Genomic DNA, 25,405 nt, shown 5'->3' on the forward strand with positions numbered 1-25,405 from the left:
AAACTGGAGGTGGCCCGAGCGAGCACATTATTTATAGTGCATCTACCGCTGACCAATCTTGACTTCGATTGACTTTCATTTTATAGATTCTTGTTGATAGTTGGTTTTCATACAATTTTTGATCTATGGAAAAGTTGGGTCGAAACGTAACAAACATCATTCATACACCTTTTATCCTTCGAAACGATTCAGATTTCCATACCACTTCTCTAAGCCGGGAAAGAGGTATTACGCCCAGATCCTTGTATCCCAAACGCTCTTGCTTCGAAATTTTATCAACGGATGCAGACGATGTGGTGCAAAAATACAGAAGCACTCTCCACCAGACGGCATGAAAATCGACGCGGTGCCTCTAATCAACAAAATTACATCACTTTTTGCGATATCTGTTTTCCATTCGTCTTTTGTATAGTAAAACAGTTTTGTCTGACATTAGCATTGCGAACGACTGCCGTCTGCTAGTTGAAGTGATACTGTGACCTGAATAATGATGATCATGGCTTGAATCATAGAGTCCTCAGCAAATATAAGTTCGTTTTCGCTGATAAATTCGCCAGGAAGTTCTTGATTTGGCAAGTGATTTACAGCTCTGGATGCAAAACCAAGGTTCTCGTCACAAATTATTAAGGCTCGGTGAAGTTTTGGCCAGATTTGACAAGCTGCCAATACAGTTGATAGACTTTTCAGTAGTACCGTGACCATGACATTGAAAAAGACCTCAATCCTCTCAATTCCTCAAGCTTCCCCAATTTTCACAAGCAAGATACAAGAACAAATTATTGTGGCACATAGCGATGAAGTTGCATATCTGTGGTCGGTGCTGCAAGAAAATCGAAGACCCTAACACAGAAGCAATAGAGTGCTACGGTAAGTTCCATGAAGTAATTCACATTAGTTGTTCACCAAGCACGGTGACTGAAAACATAGACGTTTTTATAAAAATGACAGCTAAAATGACGTGACAAAATTTAGGACCAGTTCCTCATTTCGGCTATTTTGAGGGTTGTTTCGACTGATTTTTTGAGAAAATTGATTGTTTCTCGGTGGTATTTTGTATTTTTCGGATCCAGGTATGTATTTATTATGTCAACAAGAAGTATGCGACTGGACACCCGAGCAAAACGACCGCGAAGGATGACTCTGCCATGAAGCGAGCCTCCAAGAAAGATCCATTCAAGGCATCGAAAAAGATCTGGGACGAACTGAACTTGTCCGTGAGTTCCCGAACAGTTCAGTGGCGGCTGGTGGAGCAGGGGCTAGGCGGTAAAAGCCACCGGAAGGCCCCGATGCTGACGCCAAAGCATCTGAAGGCGCGGCTGAAGTTCATGAAAGACCACTTCGATTGGATCGCCCCGGAAAAGTTGGGAAAAGCAGCGGCGAAATATACTGTGGTCGGATGAGACGAAGGTAAACCTAATCGGCTCGGATGAAAAAACTTGGGTCCATCGTCCAATAGGCTGCGCTTACATGGCACAGTATGCTACGAAGACATTCAAACATGAAGGAGGCGACATTATGGTGTAAGGGTGTTACTTCTGGTACAGGGTTGGGCCCCTGTACTGGGTGGATAAGAACATGGATCAGTACCTCTACGCCCAAACCCTAAGGGATGTTATGCTCCTCACGCCGAGTGGGAGATGCCCCTGAAATGGCAGTTCATGCAGGATAACGACCGAAAACACACCGCCAAGACCATCGAAAAGTGGTTCCAGGATAACAAACTCGACGTCATGGAGTGGACAGCGCAGTCACCGGATCTGAACCCTATAGAGAACCTATGGGAGATCGTTAAAAAGTCGGTGTACATGGAGAAGTCGAAGAATAAGCAGCAACTGTGGGATAGGATCCGAGCTTGTGGGAACGTCATCCCTGTCACCACGTGCCAGAAGCTGGTGGAATCTGGGTGCGTGAAGCGATGGGTAAGGTTACACGACCAAGTGCTAATCCTAGAAGTTTTTCACGGTATGAATTTTCTTGTTTTTATTTTTTTACCATGAATTTGAAAACCGTTCTTAATTTTTGTCGCGTCATTTTAGTTGTTGACTATGCTTAATACGCATTTTTAATGAATGACTGTTGTTTTAACTACAGATGTTATAAATTTCTTTGAACAATGCAAATAAATTATTATAAATGGATTAAAGCACTGGATTGGATTATTTTTCCTCAAACTTTTGTCACTTTCTTTTTTACTCAGAAATATCAGTGCAAACAAACATTTCATGGCGTATCTTCCCGAGTATGATAACGGCCTTTTCTTTTATGAGGATCACACGAATATGGGATCTGTAATATACTGTGGAATGCAGTGCTACAGACGTTGACCGCCAACGGAAATAAAAAGAAACGATTCATTAATTTTCTTAAATAAATGTATGTAAAAAATGTAAAAGGTGAAACGCTAAAGATATGCAAAAATTAAAATTATTACTCGATTACTTTCAATACTTAAAAGACATAGTCTAACATAAATATTTTTCTTGACAACCTCGCATTTCAGTCAAAACTGTATCCATGATATGAAATTATAGTCAGAACACAAATTTGATACGGGACAGCTAATTTTCTCTTATAGTTTTTGTTTTAAAAACGTGTTTGTTACACCTGAAAATCTTTTTTCGTTTTCGCTTCATATAAATGGAACACCTAATGTCGTTCATGACTAATCACATGGCAAGATTGACACATTTGCACAACTCGGTTGAACTTGAGTCGGACGGATCTGGGACTCCCGAGGAAACTACACTATTGATTTCTTAATGGCGTATTCTGTCAACTAACCAAACTAAAAACGGGTGTATGAGGTAATCCTCGCTTTTGCCTTTCAGACGAATACATCCAACAACGTGTGGGATCGGATGCGTGTAATGTTGTAGTAAAGCTGATTAAAGACATCATTTTCTGTTTGAACAAACGTGCTGTAATTCTTGAAAATGCATTGCGTTTTGACAAAAGCTGTGACGGCGTTGCTCATGATAGCGTCTCGAAAAAGAATGTATTCTTCGTAGGAATCGCAGTCGTTCGCCCTCTACCTTTGCGTAAACGTCGTGAACTTTTAGCACAGCTCAAAACATCGTAGAATGACGTTGTCCCGGCCTAGTCGAATAGTCACATACACATAACAATCACCCCTATTCCGTATTTCGATCGATTCGAAATATTTCGAACAACTTGATAAAATTCCATTCTGTATTCCGTTCGAGTTATTTTTGCATTTTGTTCGATCTGTTTCTCTTCGAACTTTAAATGGGTAAAACGTTCGAAATAGGGAATGCGAAATTATTACTTAAACGAAATAACAGTTTCAAACGAAATGGAAATCAGTTGGAATACAGAATAGGGCTGATTACATCGAGCTCTCACCACCCTGTTGTTTGTTTCGTTCCCTCTAACCGCATGTTCATAAATATTAATTCAAAATGAGAATTGACGAATTGAGAGGAGACGAAGTCCTCATTTAGCATAAAGAATCGAGGTGTCCCAAGCCGCCAAGATGACATGATCCCAGTCCACCGCCGACCCGCCGTGGGAAGTGGCGGTGTCTCTCACGCAAACCTGGGATCCACTGATTGCCCGGTTAGTTTGAAACAAAGGATACGATCCTTTAGCAATGTCCGACTTAGCTTTAGGGAGCGTCGGACGGCATACGTCTATCCGGAGCGTTACGTTTGCCCGGTAATTTTTTTGTTTTGAAATACAATACCGCGCCACAGTATTTCAAGCCTACAACACTTTTTCTGAGTGGTCGTTTCTGTTGCAGTCGTTTTCTGCACCGCTTTATACCGGGAACCAAACAAATATAGCGCCCTCGGTCCCGAGACCATGTAAACTATAAAAATCAAATACAATCAATGATCACGAGAACAAAATCCAATTTTTTGCAAATGTAAATCGGTCTACAAGTTCAAAAGTTATGAATTTTTGAAAAAAGTCATTTTTGGAAAAAATAGGAGAAAATGATTTTTCGGCCCACCCTTAAACGGAAATATTCACCCTAACGAAAGAATTCGGGTCTAATATTTTGCGATAAGATACAAAACCATCACTTTTCATGAAATTCTGAGAAACACTATATCAGTTTGGCATGAAATGGCTGTATATGTGTGTTGCGTCAAAATGACGCGTGTTCGTAGACATAGGTATATAAGAACCGTTCGTAAACCTCGTGTTAATGTTTCAAAAATGATTCAAGCCATATTACTGACTCTGAACTTTGGAAAATTAGTGTAATTGATTTGGATTGAACGGCGAACTTATTGTGTTACCACTCGGCTATGGAAGCCACAAAGTCAAGATCCAAATGTGCATGTTAACTATGGCTTTTCACAGCCATGTTAACGATCGATAAAACCAGCTCGCGTAACAGTTCGCCCATAAACTTAACGAGAACCAACAGAATATCATTAGCACCATTCCAAAGTTACCCTTCGACTAGACGTATTTGCTGATTCAACAATCGTGTCGATAAGGGTTATAAAAATGGAGAAGATTTCAAACATTCCGACTATCAAGATGACAGACATAAATAATGGGCTAGCGTAGACAAAAGTTTTATTTTCTTTAATCTCCCGACTTAGACGTTGGTTTCGGTTGGAAACTTTCAGCATTTTCAGCGTCAGCGAGATTCGACCTCAATTCGGTTTACAGAGTGACTGCATTCGTTTTTTCTGCGAGCGCCACCTGATCTATCCCAAGTATACCCCACCTAAATACTTGACACAATCCGAAATCATTCGATACCAAATGGAATTGAAGTACTGCCGAGCTAAAAGTTGTTTTAATATTTTTCCGATGCCACATGCCGGTGTCAGTTTGCAAAACTTTTATTTTCTCACGAGAAACTTTTTCCATCCGCCGCAATCCCTTGGAGGCCTCCACAAGCGGGTGGGGATGATACGATTTTCTGCACTCGAGAATAGAAGACAACGGCTATGCCAAAGTATTTGAGAGGCTCCCAACAGTTTAGGCCCCCGCTGCAAAAAGCTGACTTTTCAACATTCAGTCTGCAAAGTTTTGAAAAATGGTTTTCCGGCAAAACTTCGCAGTTTGAGTAAAGTTCATCTGACAGGATGTAATCTCGGACAAAGACAACGGGAAAAAAATGAATTGAAGTCCATGGAGTTATATGCTAACTCACCTATTCATTTTGGTTGGCGGTGTGGCGTACGGAACACCCAGGAACGCTTCGATGGGTTTGAGGAATTTGTAGCTCTCCAGCGGCAGTATTAGGCCCTGCAGCCTGCCGTAACGGGTCTGCACGATTCGCTGGCTGAGCCGCGAGTTTTTGTACAGATCCATCGTGGAACCGTTGAGATGCCGCACCAGCAGGAAGTAAATGATACAGAAATACTGGAACTTGACAAACATTTTCGGCCTGTTCAGCTGTATCTCTATCTCTGGAAACGGGCTGTCGTTTGTCTCAAAGGAGGATAATCATCTGGACACTAATCTTTTGATGTTTCACTTCGTTCACATTTTTGTCCTCCTACCGTAGATTACTGTCCGATAAACGGTCTTCTGATTCTTGTTTGAACTCTTTTCGTAAGTACACCACAAAGTCCGACAGTTTCTTGCAATGTTTCTCAGATTAAATCGTCCGATAAATTCCGATTGTTGGTTTTAATTTTACATCCTTCTCCGGAACTTTGGAGGGAGCTTTCGATTCCATTAGCGAATCAAACCGAGGAAAGATTCCTTCTCTCCCATTTTCTTATCACAAAATCGTTGAAGTGTTTTTAAAAATTATTTCCCTCACTACTCGCATTTACAAACAATCGTTGGTCTGTTTGTCTTTTTCCCGCCTGCTAACAACCTCTCCTGCGTTTGACCACCCACACCGAGGCGAGTTGAGTGCTCTTGGGGTGCAAAAAATCATCGGATGGATGGCACATGATTGCGAAATAACGACTGTCAGTGTACATCGCTCTGCCGCTTCCTAGATTGCATTCCGCTTGTACCGATCTGATGGCCCACTTCCAGGAATTTAACCCATTGTGAGCTTTTCGGTGAGGACGAGGCGTTCAGGATTGGTCGCGAGCGCGCAGTTCTGTGCAGACGATGCTCGTCTTGCACAAGTCAGGTTGTCCCCCCGGACCAATTCCACTTCATTATTGGATTCCAACGACGATAATGCTCGCCTCCGCCGTGATGAAGAGGGAGACAGAGTGGGATAGTGGAAAAGAAAGCTTCACTATTTATGTCTTTTTCTTAACGACTGCCAATAAAGAATCCGGACACGGAAGATCTACAACTACGGGTCGCTCTCTGGAGAACATCCGTGCTAAGTCCGGGCAGCGATACAAGCGAAACGTGGGGTCATTTATTACTGCCATAAACAAGATTGAGAACCTGAGTGTATGATGTGTACACTTCCGTACAAAGCTTCGATTGCTAACAAGCGTCCGTCTCTAGGCTTTTGCAAGGGTGTTTTGCCGGATCAGGTGTTTGCTTAACTGTGAGCTGCAGTTATATGGAACTTAATAACGAATGACGTTTATTATCTGCTAGTACATGGATGACCAAGGGAACGTGGTGGACTCGGTGAGGGAACAGTTGACACTCTAGATGCAGCACTTGACGCTGACTGCTTGCTATCACTGGCCGGGCCGGCTAAAGTTGACTGGGATAGCGTCTGCTCAACAAGTGTTCATGGAGAATGTTGAGTGTTAATTGGATGGCTGGAATGAAACGAATGAGAGAGAGAGAGAGAGACATACACAATTAGATGATGCTGTTGGAGAGTGGGTGGATCTTCGTTCGAGGAAAAGTGAATCGTGTCAAATTGATTTGACTTGTTTGCTAGTGGAAAATTGAGTGTTCCTTACACACTAAGAAGAAATAATTTCCTCCCTTCGATCCTTGGATTGAAGGAAGGAAAGCAGAGACTGTTTAATATAGTGTCATGTTTCGATATATCTTACCAGATGAACAACGTTTCGGAATGAAGCCTTCGTACATGGGCCTTTATTGAATGGGTTTTGAAGTCATTGGATCTTACACAATCTGACAAAATTATTTCAGAAACTCTGTTATCAAAAGTCTGGTATGATATGTTTTTTTTTTTTTTTTATTAATTCGTTTATTTTTACAGGCTCAGTTACTTAAGTTCAAAGGAGCCGAATTCTTAAATATAATTTTAAAACTATATATAAAAACAATTTTCTTACATCTATGGTTAGTAAGGTGGAAAACCGATTACTCGCGGTGTACTCGTGTTTAGAAGGGTGACATATTTTTAGGAGAAGGATGGGGTATAAGGAAACTGTAACAATGTTGATGAACACTCAATTCTTAAATCTGTTCGTATATCTATTGTGTTTTTACATTTCAACTTATTCTACTATTTATAGCAAGGGGACGAATTACCCGCAAAGGAAGGAAAGGAGGGTATAAGGACATAGGGACAATCACACACGAAGATCAATAGCTTTAAGGAAAACATATATATGGGACATGTAATCAAGGTCTAACCGAGCCAACACATCTCTCACCGGTACATTGGGCTGTCTTCCTCGGGCCCGAAGGGAGTTTTCTAAATTCGATCTGGCGACAAGATACACCTCGCACGACCAAACAACGTGCTCGATGTCGCGATAACCTTGGCCACGAACACAGAGATTGCTGCTGGCAAGATTGAAACGAAAGAGTAGTGCATCTAAAGAACAGTGATTGGACATGAGTCGGGAGAAGGTGCGAATAAAGTCCCGACTCAATTCCAGACTTTTGAACCACGGATTGAGGCTAACCTTAGGGATAATCGAGTGAAACCAACGGCCCAATTCATCTTCATTCCACTTGCGTTGCCAGTTAGCGATGGTATTTTTACGGACTAAAGAATAAAATTCATTGAAGGCGATTTGACGCTGATAAATATCGCCTTCAATTGCACCTACCTTTGCTAATGAGTCAGCCCTCTCATTACCCGGAATTGAGCAATGAGAAAGGACCCAGACAAAGGTAATGACATAACAGCGTCTGGATAAAGCACTCAAAATTTTCCGTATTCTCTCAAGGAAGTACGGCGAGTGCTTTTCCGGCCTCACTGAACGGATAGCTTCGACAGAGCTAAGACTATCCGTTACAATGTAATAGTGTTCAACAGGTCGTGAGGCGACGCTGTCCAGCGCCCAATGAATTGCTGCCAATTCAGCAATATACACTGAGCAAGGATTCTGAAGACTGTGTGAGGTGCTAAAAAATTCGTTGAACACTCCAAATCCTGTGGACTCATTTATAGTGGACCCATCAGTAACGTACATATTATCACAATTGATACCCCTATATTTTTCATCGAAGATCGTTGGAGCGATCCTCGATCGTTGGTAATCTGAATATCCATGGATATCTTGCTTCATGGACAGATCAAAATGCACAGAGGAATTGATGTAGTCAGGGAAACAAACACGGTTGGGGATATACGAAGAAGGATCAACCTGCATGGAGATGAATTCATGATATGAACTCATGAATCCGGTGTGAAAATTTAGCTCGATCAGCTGCTCAAAATTTCCGATCACCAATGGGTTCATGACCTTACACCGGATGAAGAACCGAAGAGATAATAAATTGAAGCGATCTTTTAGTGGGAGTAGGCCTGCCAAAACCTCGAGACTAATGGTATGCGTTGAGGGCATACATCCCAACGCAATACAGAGACAAAGATACTGAATTCGCTTGAGTTTAATGAGGTGTGTTTTGGCAGCTGATTGAAAACAGAAACTGCCATACTCCATCACTGAGAGAATAGTTGTTCGATACAACATTATAAGATCTTCGGGATGGGCTCCCCACCAGGTGCCGGTAATTGTACGGAGAAAGTTTATTCTTTGTTGGCATTTTTTACTCAGATACCTAATATGGGCCCCCCAAGTACATTTGGAGTCGAACCAGACCCCAAGATACTTGAATGACATAGCATGAGTGATCGGTTTACCCAAAAGTTGAAGCTTTGGTTTTGCTGGTCTATGCTTCCTAGAAAAAACCACCATCTCTGTTTTCTCCGTGGAGAATTCGATCCCTAGCCCAATGGCCCAGGTTGAAAAATTGTTCAAAGTATCTTGTAAGGGTCCTTGCAGGTCGGATTCGTTTGATCCTACGACAGACACCACTCCATCATCTGCAAGTTGTCTTAGGCTGCAATTTTGTGTAAGGCAATTGTCGATGTCGCTTACATAGAAGTTGTACAAAAGGGGGCTTAAACATGAGCCTTGGGGGAGGCCCATGTAAGAGAACCGACTTACTGCCGAATCTCCCTGAGAAAAGTTCAAATGTTTCTCACAAAGCAAGTTATATAACATATTATTTAATAGAGGCGGCAGACCCCGAGAGTGTAATTTGTCCGACAAAACCTCTATTGAAACAGAATCGAAGGCCCCCTTTATGTCCAAGAATACTGAAGCCATTTGTTTTTTTTCGGCGTAAGCCATTTGAATTTCTGAAGAAAGCAACGCAAGACAATCATTCGTCCCCTTGCCCCTGCGGAACCCATATTGTGTATCTGAGAGTAGGCCATTCGTTTCAACCCATCGATCAAGGCGAAACAAGATCATTTTCTCCAACAATTTCCTTATACAAGACAGCATTGCTATTGGGCGGTACGAATTGAAGTCGGACGCGGGTTTTCCGGGTTTTTGAATAGCTATAACTCGTACTTGTCTCCAATCATCTGGAACAATATTATGCTCCAGAAACTGATTGAATAAATTCAACAAGCGATGTTTCGCCACATCAGGGAGGTTTTTCAGCAAGTTGAACTTAATTCTATCCGATCCCGGAGCAGAATTGTTACAAGAAAGGAGAGCAAGAGAGAATTCTACCATCGAAAACTCGGAGTCAAGATCGCACCTATCTTGTGGTATACCTCGATCAACTTTTTGCACAGGTGCGGAATCAGGACAAACCTTCCGTGCAAAATTAAAAATCCATCGATTGAATATTCCTCGCTTTCATTCGATGAAGAGCGATTTCTCATGTTTCGAGCCACTTTCCATAATTTTTTCATTGATGTTTCTCGTGATAAACCTCCCACGAAATTTCGCCAATAAGCACGTTTTTTCCCTTTGATCAAATTTTTGAACTGATTCTCAAGGGCTAAATACGTTTGAAAATTTTCAGGGGTTCCACGTTTCCGAAAAGCTTTAAATGCATTCGATTTATCCTGATAAAGCTTGGAACATTGGCTATCCCACCATGGATTGGGAGGCCTTCGACGAATAGTGGAGCCTGGGATGGGTTTCGTTTGAGCGCGAACCGCGCTGTCATATATCAAACGAGAAATGAAGTTATACTCCTCCAATGGAGGCAAACCATCTCTGGAATTGATGGTTAGAGCAATCGCGTCCGCATATTTTTTCCAGTCAATGTGTCTTGTGAGGTCATATGCCATGTTTAAAGATTCAGAAGAATTCGACCCAATGGTGATGGAAATTGTGATTGGCAAGTGATCACTACCGTTGGGGTCCTGGATTACATTCCACTTGCAATCTAACGATAGTGAATTCGAGCAAAGCGAGAGGTCAAGAGCACTTGGTTTAGCAGGAGGTTTAGGTACACGTGTTGTTTCCCCAGTGTTTAAAACGGTCATATTGAAGCTGTTACAAAGGTCATATATCAACAATGAACGATTGTCATCGTACTGTTACCCCCAGGCAGTTCCGTGAGAGTTGAAGTCTCCCAAGATCAATCGTGGCTCAGGAAGGAGTGAGCACATGTCAGCAAGTTGCTTGCGGCAAACCGCAGCTCTCGGAGGCCAATACAAGCTGACAATACAGAGGTCTTTGCCTCTGATGTTTGCATGACAAGCAACAGCTTCGATCCCTCCAATAGGTGGAAGGTCAATTCGAAAAAATGAGTGGCACTTATTGATCCCCAATAGCACCCCTCCGTATCTGTCATCACGGTCCAAGCGTATAATATTAAAATCGTGGAAAGAGAGATCATTTTGAGAAGAGAGCCAAGTTTCGGACAGAGCAAAAACATCACAGTTGAAGTTATGAATTAAAAATTTGAACGTATCCAATTTAGGTATAAGACTACGACAATTCCACTGTAAAACAGTGATATCTCCGACCTCTCTATTTGAATTAGACATCAAGAGAGATAATCATTGCAAGGAGGGGCCATGTTTGCATCAATTGTTGCAGAATTGTCTTTAATACTGGAAGCATTGAGATGACAATGGTTCTGATGGAGTCGGAAACATTAAAACACTTGAAGATTTGATCCACAAGGTCAGTCAACTTTATAAATCCCGATTGGGAAGTTGAGCTGGACGGACAAATAGGGACAGTTTGGGTTTTTGATGTCCCCTCGAGTGCTGGGTCGTTCGAAGGTGAACTATTCCCACGGAAGCCAGGAGGAACCTGATTTGGCTTGTCCGCTGCACTCGATTTTTTAGGCAAGCTAACAGGGGTTTTCACCGGGGGGACTTGTTCTTGAAATTTGGGAGTGGTCACATTTTTGCGCCGGGGATTCCCTTTGAAAATACACGGTGTGTCCCCGCTAGCTGTGTCCGCTTCCATTTCGTCAACTGGCAACGTGGAAAAGGTATTGTGTGTCGATATTGATTGTTGTTGTTGGGCCAGTGGAGAAGCGCCCTTCAAAATTTCCGCATAAGTGCGCTTCGAGCGTTCCTTTAAAGAGCGCTTCTGTTTCTCCCAGCGACTCTTGTAAGTTTCACAAGCTGAGAGCACATGTGGAGTCCCCCCACAATATGGACACTTATGCTTAGTCGCACTGCAAGATTCGCCCACATGTTGCTCTCCGCAAGTTGCACAGCGCTCCTTGTTGCCACAATAAGCTGAAGTGTGGCCGACTGACTTGCATTTTTGGCAAGTCATGGGCTTTAGCACGAAGAGTCGCACCGGTAGCCTCAATGTGTCCACCATAACGTAGTCCGGGAAAGCGGAACCAGCAAAAGTTACTCTAAACGAGTCGGACGGCGTGAATTTTGTTATTTCCTTTTCTTGGGAGACTTTACCGAGTTGGCGACAGTCCAAGATTATGACTTCCGCCGAAGGGAGCTTCTTGAACTTGCCAACTCCTTCACTTCTATTTTTTTCGCACGTCAGACCCGTTTTAGTTATCACCCCCCCGATTTCTACGTCATTGGAGGGAATCCATACGCGATATTCGAGGATGAAATGCTTATCAGCAACAATCTCGTTTGCATCCTTCCGTTCAGACACGACAACTCGTAATTTGTTCGGTCTGACCTTGAAAATTTCTTCTACGGAAGTGTATCTGGTCAGATCTTTCATGATCTGAATCACGTTAAGGCCTTTTCCATTTGGTTTTGGCCGGAAGAAAACAACCCACGGGCCAGTTCCAGGTGCATCTTCTGGATAGACTCTGATACGTGGAGCGGAGACAACAGAGGGAGAAGACGAGGACGAGGATTGAGTTGTAACAGTAATATCAGAAGGAGGAAGCGAAACCGAGGAAGGGGGTGGGAGAGTGGGAGTATTGGAGGGCTGGGGAGGGAGAGTGGGAGAATCGGAAAGTTGGGGAGGGAGACTTGCGAGTTTTTTCGAGGGGGGCTTAGTAGGGTGAGTTGACTCGTCCCCGGAAGAGTTATCGCGTTTGAGTGCTCTTCCTGTTTCCTTTTTCATACATAAGAGGGAATCACTTGTTTCCATGTCGGAGATCTCCATATAAGGAGACTCCCCACCACCCTCTGCCATTACGTGGAACTTTAATTCTAATTATGATTTTTGTATATAATATATAGAAAATAATAATGAAATAAAAATAATGAAAAAAAAAACTATCTTATAATTAATTTTTTATGACTATACCTAAATTTGCACACAGTGCGTATGATTCAATGACTGCTTCCGCTGACCACGCTCTCCACACTATCGTCAGTGTATTGGTGTCGAACGGGCAATCAATGCCGATGCACGAACAAAAGATGACAGCGCTCGCTGTGGAATAAATTCTCCTCTCGTTGATTTATTCACGGCTGTGGTCCGGTGCACGCAGTCGGGGCGCGTTTTCGCTTTCGTGTACGGAACGCACCACTGGCTAACTCAATTCACCAACTCAATTGTTCTAACACAGTCTGATGCGAAAGAAAAGAAACCACTTCGACTTATGAAAGAACGATGATGGACGTTTTCGTTCTAACCACCGCAGGAGCTATGAATAAATACATCCGATCCGAATGACTACCGATTACCGAATGAATGATATGTTAATTATTATCAGATATTTCCCAGATTCCAGATTTCAAGTATGTTTCTGTGTATCGTTATTGGTGGCCGGTTTTGCCGAAAACATATTTAAATAAACTGGATTTTTCAGAAATAGAACGTCTGGCGAAAGGTTTCCGGGTTAAGGTTCATTTTCAATGAACACCATTAAAAATCATGGAAAAACAAAGATGTCCCACATCCACTGCAGCAACAAAGGTGCGATGATACTCAGCTAGCAACATTTGATCAATTATTCACCAAAGTCGGGTTAACCTTTTACATACGGCAGTGTGCGTCGAAAAGTATGCGCTGGTGTCTATCGATGTGCAGTATCACTTCGTCTAAAGACGACGCTCGTACAGGTTAATCGCAGTTTGCTGTCAATGAAATTAGTTCCTTAAACACTATCTATCTTTGTCTCGGGGAGAAGTTGGTACGATGCATTATATCCATTGCGTCATTCTACCGCTATCCTTAGGTTCGAAGCGAAAAAAATTCTATCCGCTTTACTGCTGCTATTTCGCACTGAAGGTACAAAGTTGCAGCCCGAAGGGAAAACTTTCTTGATTTAATTAGTACAAACTTACTGCGCCCCTCCAAATTAGCTCCATCGTTGCTGCTGAGCTACCTGGCGATGATGGTGATGGTATAACCATCACCCCGTCAGCACCGCTACTAGAACACACGCTTCGCATAATCTGGTGGGGAATCAACAAGACAGCACAAAGTGCCACTTTGGGAGATCGTTCCGGGCGCGCGCTAAAAGGGTTTTCTCTCATCATTCTGGTTTCGGGTGATGAATACCACTATCTTCGTGCTCGCTAGTGCTGGAAACATAATGCGTCAGCAATTTATTGGGCCATCCCCGGCTGCCAGTTGATCTCTTTTCATGAACCCGCACGCAACCGCTTCGCAATGTTGTGCAGTAAACATGGAAACAATTCCATGTAGGGGCATATGATTTCGAGCGCTTCCAAGTAGTCCCAGCATTCAAATGAGAGATAGTATAAAGCGACAGTTTATGCAAATACCCTCCATCTAAGCGAGCTGATAGATGCCGTTTTGTGTCTTTCTGCAATTGTTTTGTAAGCCTCGTCTTGAGTAGGCGATAAGTGTTATTAAATTATAAATGCAATACTGGTTTCCAACGGGCAGAGATATGGGTTACTTCTATCTCCGAATGGTCCGAAATTGTGCCACTGGTCGAACACAAAGGACGACCTCGATGTGCAATACGGCCGTATTGTGAAAGATTTATTTCCACTGGACCATGCTAGTCTTTTCTTTGGCAGTTCAATGTTGCCTGTAGAAATCGATATACTTACAAAACAGTCCAAAGTGTATCCAATCTACTTGCAAAGCAGTACGACACAGTTTACGCATAGTGGTGAGTAATTTGAATTTGGGTCAACCAATGGATGTTGTGTTTTCCAGTACGGCATACACATCGCTACGATGGCTGTCAAATTAATATTCAATTTCTCAAATCGTTCCCAACCAATAGACACAGTTCGGACTACCAAAATGATGTGCTGTGGAAAATGTTGATTTGAATATAGATTATTGTGAAACGTTGCGAATCCATAATAGTTTGTAAAGATTCGAATCGAATTGGCTCCACTTCAACAATTAATTTTTTTTACGTAGTCCAACAGTAAATATAGAATGGAAAATTAATCGAGTCTAAAATTATTATAATTGAATCATATAATCGAGTTCGACCTGTATCAATATTATTGCGAAAACAATCTTAGCTTTCGTTTTTCGTTCGATTCTGATGAATTATTAATTTATTTTTACACAATTTTTTTCTTATTATTATTCTTCATCGTCATCTTCTTGTTTTTCTTCCTCAATTTTTTCTTCTTATTGGTGTGTTTTATTGAGGCTTTGTACTCAAACGTTCATTCGCCGGGAATGTTTTGGTGACGACGTTTTCAAACGTTTTCAGTTCATTCGCCTCTAGTCTTCAAAGAGGCCAAATTAGAAAACCTATTCTATACACGGATGCATTGGAAAAAAATACGTCCTCGCCGCCATTGCTAGCGGGTTGGCTGCCATAATCTTGATGATGTATTGGCGTATGCTCATATTATTCTATAAATATTATGTCCATGAAAAGGAATGTATAGCTTGCTCATCATCTCACTTCCTATCATATTAACCCTTTCACGTACAACATCGAGCCTCACTCGATATGGGATGATTGTGCCAAAACGTACAATATCGAGTCTCTCTCGTGGCGCGCTTGCATATCACAAGGCGCTAAGACGCTCAGCAGAGTAGTAAAATTACTCGATGCGTGACCCATCGAAGCGTTTGCATTTGGTCCGCTCTTTTGAAAACTAAATCGTACGGGAAGGGGTTAAAATATCGAGCACATTAGAGTATTTTAATCTGAGGCTTCTTAGGAGGCGATCTGGCGTAGTGGTAACATCCATGCCTCTCACGCAAAAGGTCACGAGTTCAATTCTCACTCCCGACATTCTTCCAAAAATGGAAGTAAAAGTGACGAACCAACCAAATGAGTTGAAAATCACTATAATACAGATATAAAAAAAAAAAAAAAAAAAAATCTGAGGCTTATTCAACAAGATGAATAAACGACGTGGAAAAGGTGAGACATCTGAAGTAACAGCTTTTTTATTTTACAATCACTCAATAGTTTGTTTGAAAAAAATGAGTGGGTTAAATCCATGATATAACCGCAAGGTTGACGTAGGAATTTTGAGCTTAGCAATCATTTGTTTGTATTGATTAAATTTTTGATTGAATGAAACAATTTCCAAACTTAATTGAATTGAATATGTTTGCTTTGTAAGTGAAAACATTGTATAAATGCTATGTAAGGTTAATTCATGCATTGTGATAGATTATGTTCTTCGTTACAAGTAAATACTTTTACGTTTGTACAGGGTTTTCCAACTTTAAATTCCGAAAGTAAATTGAAATAAAACACACTTAGAATTCGAATTTCGATGAAACTTTTATTTCAAATTAAAGTTTGGTTTATGCCATTATGTGTGAAATACAACATCATTCAAATATCCACCTAGGGCTTCCTCGCACACCTTGATCCGGAACAGGTAATTTTCGATGACTTTTCGGCACATCTGGGGCGGTATCTCGGTCATAACTTCACGAATGTTGTCTTTCAAATGTTCAAGAGTTTGCGGAAATTATGCGTCCCTCAAATTTCGTTCGCAATATGGCCATGTTCGGTCGTGTTGTGTGGCACGTGGCGCCGTCCTGCTGAAACCACATGTCATCCGTATCCATATCTTCAATTTGTGGCAAAAAAAAATCGGTTAACATGCGGCCATAGCGCTCACCATTCACAGTTACCGTCTCGCCGTCCTCATTTTCAAAGAAATACGGCCCGAAGACTCCGCCAGACCATAATGCGCACCAAACAGTGACTTTTGGCGGATGCAATGGCCTCTCAACAATCACGTGTGGATTTTCTGAGCCCCATATACGGAAATTTTGGGTGTTCACATAGCCACCGAGCTCGAAATGTCCCTCATCGCTGAAGAAAATTTGATGCGAAAATTCAGCATTTTGCTGCTGTTGTTCGTTCACCCAATCGACGTATGCCCGACAAAAATTAGAGCGTGATGACCATGGAATGCATCACGCTCTAATTTTTGTACCAGTTGGACTTTATATGGATGTAGGTGCAAGTCCAAATGCAAAATTCGCCACAATGATGTTGTCAAACAGCCCAATTGCTGAGCACGCCGTGGAATCGAAACATTCGGGTCATCCTCCACACTGGCAGCAACAGCAGCAATATTTTCGGCCGAACGCACATTACGATGATGCACAGGTTTCACAATATCCGCTACGGATCCAGTTTGTTCGAATTTACGCACTACATTAGCGATTGTGTGCTCTGTAGGCCGTCCATGACGACCAAAATCCGTCCGTAATGCTCGAAAAGCATTTGCCGGTTTTTCATCATTTTTATAGTATAATTTAACAAAATTAACACGTTGTGCGATGCTAAAACGATCCATATTGTAAAATGGCAGACATTCAACTAACGATATGACGCTTTGGATGACAGCTATGTCAAACGGTTGTCAGCACAGGGTTGTATACTTTCGGAAGCCCGAAATGGAAAACCCTGTGTGATGCCTAGGACAAAATATGTGAGTGGAAGAATTATGAAACGATTATTTTATTTTACATTTCCCTCTGATGTTTGCATCTCTCAAGTGTGCGTACTTCTCGAACCGCGAATTTGCTTGATTTGATGAACTTCAGGCACTCAGTTTCGATTTTGACATGTATGTCGAACGCGTATTTTTAACTTATACTTTAAACTTTTTTAAAAAAGTTCATTCGCCTCTAGTGTCTGCACGATTTTCCCAGGTTCCTGAGTTTGAAAGACCGTGTTAAGGAAACATATCTGCACAGAGGCAAGCGAGTACAAAAGTACTCGCAGTTTGCATTTATTTACAAAGCCGATTTCCCCAGATACCTTGGTTTTGAAGACTGTGTTAGGGAACACATTTCGGTGAAAACAAAAATCCCCATACTTTCATGTATTTGCAATGCCGCTTTCCCCAAGGCTGCTTGGCTTTGATGGCCGTGTTGGGGAAACCATAAATCGGGCCATTCAAAACGAGGCAGTTAGGGTGTTTAGGCAACGCTTGACATTTTATTGTTTATCTAATGAAAAATAACATTTTATTAATCGCGCTAGATGCGTAGAAATATTCCCTATCAATTGATGCAAACATCTTTCCGATCCGGTTAGAAATGTTCGAGTTATAATTCGAGCATTCAGAATCTTTCATATTTTCCTGCATGTTCTGTGTTTCTTCTTCTTCTTCTTTTTGGCTTTAAGAGGGTTTAAACTTTTCAGTTCATTCGCCTCTACGTTCTGTGTTTAGGTTTTCATTTTACCACCCATATACTCCGGTTAGACGTAGTCTCACGTCAAAAAAATTGTAAGGGGTTGTGGCTAGGACACGACCGCATTTTTGACGTAGAACTACGGAATTAATTATTCAATCCGCTTGTTTATTACTTCGGATATTAGTTTAGAATGCATCGAAAATTTTGAAATAACTTTTTAGTTATTTAGTTATTTTTACTACTTCAGTAGTAAAAATTCTAATTTAAAATTTGAACAATTTTAAACTGCCTTTGGTAAACTGGTAGAGAATAATATGCTTCCCTAAACGGATATCGCTACCATTCGTTGACACTGTATTAGATATATAACATGCCACATATTAGATATAGAAAAGTTATTTTCCATTTATAATTTTCATCTCGAAAGTTCGTTCAGTCACATTTTGTGAAACATCCAAAAACAAACCATATATATTTTTATTTTTCTATTTTGTAACTGTCAGTCCCAGTTAGTCACCGCTTTCCTCCCAAAAAACTATAGACAGACGCGGGGCTCAACGTGCTCGAATAAATAAATAAATAAATAAATTTGCTACTTGGATTTGAATTCATACTTTTGTGAAAGATACGTTGTATCTAAATAAATGCAGTGTATACCAATATTCCAAAATTCTGGATACTCTCTCATATCCGCACAGGTACGGCAATTTCCCGTACCCTGTAGGCATCTTCCTTGTCGTAGCAAACTTCGATAAAGAAGGCTTCCTCCTCTTCTAGGCTGTGTAGTGAATGTGAACGAGATTGAAATATCTTAAATTCATTCCATTCTTATATAGAGCTGTGTGTGTATATGTGTGGGTGAAATCAGCATTAGGAATAAATGATGTTCGCTCGTTGTTTTGTGCTGGCTAGCTCGCTCGCAACTGTGGTTTCATTCAATTCCATAAGTTGGTATTAAACTTCTTTAGTTCATTCGCCTCCATCCCTGAGAAGGGCATTTGTGGAAAGAAAAACTTCTCCATACTCCTCCTTCACTTGTCGCAAGAAGACAATCCATTCCCGCTCGACGCTCACCGGCAACGATGTTGCTTCGATTACTACCGTGCGAGAAGTGGTGTGGTTTCATGATGATGATGTTGGATTAAAGAGGCTTTAAACTTTTCAGTTCATTCGCCTCTAAGGGTGTGGTTTCAAATCGGGAATGGCTTATTTATACCAAGTAAGTTGAAAACGGGCAGAAACAGTTGTATTAGTTGCTCGTTATTGATGGTATGGGATGGTAAACACACAAATTGGCAGAACAGATGTATGAGAAAATTGGAATGCTTCCAGATTTCATTAATTTAAACCATTTACAGACTATCTGATTGTAATGTATAGCAGATCAATCCTAGAGAATTAGCGATTCGATTGGTATGCAAATCGTCAAAATCTGTTCGTAGCAGAAATAGTTATTAACGTTAACTTTATTTCATAAAAACGTGACCTGTTTTCTGATTTGACACCATTGATGATAGACGTAGTTCTATTTCAAAATGCATTTATAAATAAATTATTCATATTAAGGTAATACGGGCAGTGGGGGTAATATGGACAGGTGGTTGATTTATATAGTTACATTTTGAATTTCAGATTTGTGTTAATGAGAACATCTTCTGCATGTTATTCTATAATATTCAAGCCACCCTACGGCAATGAAAAAAAAGTGGGAAAGGAAAACAAAAACCGAAAATCATACATGATTCCGCGTATGTATGTTATTTCAGTTGCTTCGCTATTAAGCATTTTGAGTGGTTTGATATCAAAATTAAATTCGCTGATGAGAATATTACGATTTGTGACTTAACAGAGGAGCGATATGAGGTATGTACGGAAAAGTAAATTCATTTTTGATTGGAAAATTAATATTATTGAAATAATTGTACTGGTGGGGTAAAACGGACAGTTGCCAGTGTGTGTGAGATGGACTGTGAAAAGTCTGTTTAAACTATTTCTAAGGAATGCCCTGCGTATATAAATGGATATCAAATCGCCAAATGTGGACTGTTCAGAAGCTGACTGGAGCCGAAAGCAAAATACACTCGCAAAAGGAACAGAGTGCGAAGTCGGAAATTTTAAGTGATATTTGACATGCTGTATCTTCGTGAAAAATCAACGCATATCGATAGAAGACGCATCATTTTGAAGCTACAACTTTCAGGTATTAGAATATTTTTCGTACATATTTTTATCTTGGTGTGTGTAGGTATAGTGGGCAACAACATCTGGAAGAAATGAAAAATAGATTTTTCTTTATTTTTTCAAGAATATTGTGGACTAACACAATTTTTTTCCAACCAACTCAACAGCAAATCCAATCAACCTCATCAAACAGCTTTTATTGGTTTTAAAAATTTTCCTGTAGGACCTTCCCACACAGAGATATTTCAGTTTGAATGAAAATCGCCCCTTCGTCTTTGATGATGAATAATTCAATAAGCAACCATCGCACCTCGAATCGAAAGGCAGTTTTGAAAACTCCAATAAATTCTGCACAAGGATAATTTGTTATTTTGACGAAAAAAAAAATTATTTCAATTTTTTGCATCGATTTAAAATAGGCCAAAAACAGGATTTTCATAGTGCTTTATAGTGCATAGTGCATTCACTGTTGTTCTGCAAATATCGCAATAAGTTCTAATGTTTGCAGGCAAATTTTTAGCCTAGTGTATTCCCTAAACATCTGTGAACGTTTTATATTGATACGTTCAGCCGTTTTCTCTAGCCGATTTTTCAAAGTTTGGAATAAATTAAAGGAGCATTTAATCGCAATCGTCTAGAAGAACAAACTCCTACATGACTCTCAGAACAAACGATTCGTAACGCCTTATTTAACATACTTAAAATTATCCAATTCAAGTCAAATATGCGCCGTTTTGTTCGCAAACTTGTTGCCATTTAGAAGGCAACTTCATTAACCCCACCTTATAAACCCCCCCTCCTTATTTTCAAAAAACTCAGACAGCCAGTTTTCGCCTCTTTTGAGGCCAACTTAGTATCACCAAGAGCGTTTTGCGTGGACCGGAAGAGATGATAATCACTTGGAGCCAGGTTTGGACGACACGGTGGGTGCAATAGGACATCCCATCCGAGCTCTCGTAGCTTCTGGCGGGTCATCAAAGATGTGTGAGGCCGAGCGTTGTCCTGGAGGAAAACAACACCATTCCCCTTGATCATTTCTGGCCGCTTTTGGTCAATCGCCTGCTTCAAACGGTTAAGCTGAGCACAGTAGAGAACCGAGTTGAGGGTCTGGCCATAGTTGAGCAGCTCATAGTGGATGATTCTCTTCCAATCCCACCAAACACTCAGCAAAACCTTCCTGGCCGTCAATCCGGGCTTGGCGATGGTTTGGGCCGGCTCACCGCGCTTCGACCACGACTTTTTTCGCTTTAGGTTGTCGTACGTGATCCACTTTTCATCACCAGTCACCATCTTCTTAAAAAATGGGTCGAGTTCGTTCCGTTTCAGCAGTGCATCACAGGCGTTGATTCGGCCTGAAAGATTTTTTTTTTGCATCAACTCGTGTGGCACCCATACATCCAGCTTTTTTTGGAATCCTATCTTCTGCAAATGGTTCCAAACGGTTTTATGGTCAATACCCAGTTCCTGGCCAATCGAGCGAGTGCTCACATGCCGGTCTACTTGGATGATTTCAACGATGTTATCGGTTTCCACGACGATTGGCCTACCAGTACGGGGTGTATCTTCGACAGCCACTACACCAGAACGAAATCGATCAAACCAACGCTGCGCTGTGCGAATCGGTACAGTATCGGGTCCATAAACTATACGATTTTTCGCGTTTTCGATTTCTCGCAGGTAGTAAAAACGTAAAATATGGCGAATTTCTTGCATGGTGGACTCCATCTTTGACGCGCTATAACTTGAGACTGAAAAGGACAATCACAACACTGTCGAAACGACACTTGTAGCACAGATTGTCGTCTTTAAATAGCCATATAGTATGACCCGATGCGATAAGTACAACACAAGATAAGTTTAAGTGTTGCCATATATTGACAATATACGATATTTTTTTCCCCAACCCAATATTACAAACCTGTCCATATTACCCCCACTATATGTCCATACTATCTGCATCGAAAAAAATGTTGTACCATCGGTCTGTTTGAATTTCAGTAAACAACAATGAAAAACACTTTTTTGTAAAATATTGAGTCTATTAGGTAGAGAAACAGTATATTGAATTGCAAGAAACTGCATCAAAGTTTTGGGAAACATGAGTTTCCAAAGATATAATTGAAGTTCTTCTTAACATGTCCTTTTTACCCTCACCTCCCTACTGTTCATTGCTCGCTGTCTGCAGCGGCACTGAAACACTGAACTTGAGCTTTTTTTTATCCCTTTTGTTTATTTTAGGCTCATTAGCATTTTAGCCGTAACAGAGCCGAATTTTAATCGTGTACATGTCACATGTTTATCATATCTATAATTAGCATATTACGCAGTTGCCATTTTTCGGCGTTAGAGTATTCCCTTCTATACCACTGCATATGGTACACATTCACACAGTAGCCATTTAGCCGTAGGGGAGCCGCGGGTAAGATGGACAGTGGGGGTATAATGGACAGATGGTTGATTTGTATAGTTGCATTATGAATTTCAAATTTCTGTTGATGGGAAACCCTTCTACGTGCTATTCTATACTGATCAAAAGTGGAATAGATAAACAAAAACCGAAAATCGAACATGATTCCGCGTGTGGATGTAAATTTTGCGGATTCGATATTAAGCATTTTGAGTGGTTTAATTGCAAAATTGAATTCGCTGATGATTATATTTCAGTTTGTGAGTTAACAGAGAAGCGATATTAGGTGTGTACGGGGAAGTAAATTCATTCGTAGTATTCGAAAAAGAAATCAATTATTTCCTCGGTAGATGGCTGTAGTGATCGATATCTCGTATAGTGTCGATCAAACAATATATACTATCTCGATACATATTATCTCTGATGTAGTCAGCGAACCGTGGGAATAATTAAAAATCTCTGCCTCCTGCAGAGAAAAACTAAAACAATAAGTGAAATGTAGCGTTTTTTTTTGAATCCGCTCGTCATCAGCACTGATGGATGTTATAATCCGTTCCGTTCAGATAAAAAAAAAAAAATTTGAAAAGCTCAAAACCTTCTTACTACTGTTTTCAGTTACACAAATTTCCAAACGTAATCTTGGGAGCAATTCGGCATGACAACAGTGAACCGAAGTAAACGAATGCGGCTCATGTCTTGTCATTACTACACAAAAAGACATAACAAATAGGAATTTTGTGTGCGTTCATATGATGTAGGAATAAGAATAATTACACATTTGTTTCAGCTTTACGATAACTTCGCAACCGGCCTAGAACATATATCCAATAACACATTATATTGCGTGCTATTAAACAAATTCAAGCTCAACGGAGAATTAGAAAACTGATGATAATTACCGCAATCAATTTCCGAGTATGCTTAGTCGCAAAGATAATACTTTTGTTATACATCGAGAAATAAAATATTTAAAATCAGATCTTAAAGTTTGACTACGGCAATCATTTTTTGTTCCGCCCATTTACTTGAACCTGGTGGTCTTAACCACCGAGCAGCGCACTCAAAAGAATTCAAGTAATAACGATTATAATGAGATATAATAATACTGAAACTTGTGTTTTTTTTTGTTCTTGCATTTTGATGTTATACTAAACGCTCTTGTGCACTGAGCACTTTTCCGTTCCGGCTGTTCTGGGATGAAATCGTGCTCCTTCGGCATTATTCAGCGCATATTTCCAGGAAGCCTAGTTCCATTCGTGGCTGAAGGATGTAGCCACTCTTCTCTTCCGATTACCACACCCTTCCAACCATCAAATCGGAAGGAGCATTATCTTCTTGTGATATTGCGCCTTTATCTCGTTGATCGTACATCCAGTGCTTAAGCAGTTTCGCTCCCTTTTTCCGGCAGGGTCGAGTGCAGGCAGAAAGTTCGCTCTACACTGGCGAGGGCGTTTGTTCGAAAATAGACCATAACGCACCACGGAATACGATGTAATGAGTCGGGCGGAACTTTGTTTGATTTGTTTCCGAACAAATTTAATCAAAAAATGTTTCGTATATCTCATTATTTTTTTTCAATTCCCGGCCATCACAACCTGGCAGAAGAAACAATTTGGGAACTTGAAATTATGGCAAAATGTGAACAAAACCAAAACATATCATTCACTGGGTAGAAATTATCCACAAAAATAAAGTGCTTTCGGAAGTGCCGAACTTCTCTACTCATGTGAAAGGCTGCTGTTGTAATGCCGAATTGCTCCCGAGATTACGTTTGGAAATTTGAGTTAACTGAAAACATTAGTGAGAAGGTTTTGAGCTTTTCAAATTTGATTTTTTTTATCTGAACGGAACGGATTATAACATCCATCAGTGCTGATGATGAGTGGATTCAAAAAACGCTACATTTCACTTATTATTTTAGTTTTTCTCTACAGGAGGCAGAGGTCGTTCTGGCTACATCAGTGAATCATGAGAATAATTATAAATTGGATGGGAAGACGAAGGGTGTTAGGGGAACTATGGATAAAATGGACAGCGGTTGATTTGTATATTAATTACAGTTGATAAGTTGTTTGCTAAGTTGCGTCTGCTCGAAGTTCGACATACACACGAATGTGCCTCGCGCATTATACAGGGTCTTTCAGATTAAATGTTCACGCAAAAAAAATCGAATAGCTCCTTATTCTTTTTTTTTCGCTCCGTCGATGGTAACACTGCATTCCGATAATATAATATAATATTCGGCTACTCGTTCAGTCTGATCGGATGATTTTTAGTGTCAAAATGTACAATTTACAAGAACGTGTATTTTTAGTGGAATCGAATTACTCGAGCAACCGAAGCCTTAATGGAAGTTTGTCCCCTTATGGTAAGAATTTCAACATTTCTCGTCATCGATTACTTCCTCTGGGGGTACGTTAAGGATCGTTGTTATGTTAATAAGCCACAAAATTTGGAGGAACTTAAAGAAGAAATAACTCGGATTTTCAATAGCATCGAAGTTGTAATGTTAGAGTTGAGCACGAAGAATTTTGTTCACCGTTGAAAACGCGTTATCGAAAAAATGGGTAGTCACATCGAAGATATCCTAAAATAAGCTTTATTTTCGTTTTTAAAAAATAAAAATTGGTTCACTTTGAAACTATTTTCTTTTTAGAAGAATTAATAAGCATGGTATAAATCCTCTCATAAGCGGAAATGCTAGTGTTTCGCCTAACCTTTTGATCGTTTATATTTTTTTCCGAAAAACCACAGCATC

At 40.6% G+C, this 25,405-nt stretch overlaps 1 protein-coding gene across 2 annotated transcripts in view; it reads right to left on the reverse strand.

The window, feature by feature from the left end:
• The window catches only part of LOC129774724 (neuroligin-2), a 217,404-nt gene that overhangs the window by 139,235 nt on the left and 52,764 nt on the right, over positions 1 to 25,405 (reverse strand). For both annotated transcript variants that reach the window (XM_055778637.1, XM_055778638.1), the window contains exon 3: positions 5,138 to 6,677. In XM_055778637.1, coding sequence (XP_055634612.1) covers positions 5,138 to 5,367 — 230 coding nt within the window. In that variant the 5' untranslated portion in view covers positions 5,368 to 6,677. The remainder of the gene's footprint in view (positions 1 to 5,137; positions 6,678 to 25,405) is intronic.

The sequence above is a fragment of the Toxorhynchites rutilus genome, chromosome 3, assembly GCF_029784135.1.
Source record: "Toxorhynchites rutilus septentrionalis strain SRP chromosome 3, ASM2978413v1, whole genome shotgun sequence".
In the NCBI taxonomy this organism is placed as follows: domain Eukaryota; kingdom Metazoa; phylum Arthropoda; class Insecta; order Diptera; family Culicidae; genus Toxorhynchites; species Toxorhynchites rutilus.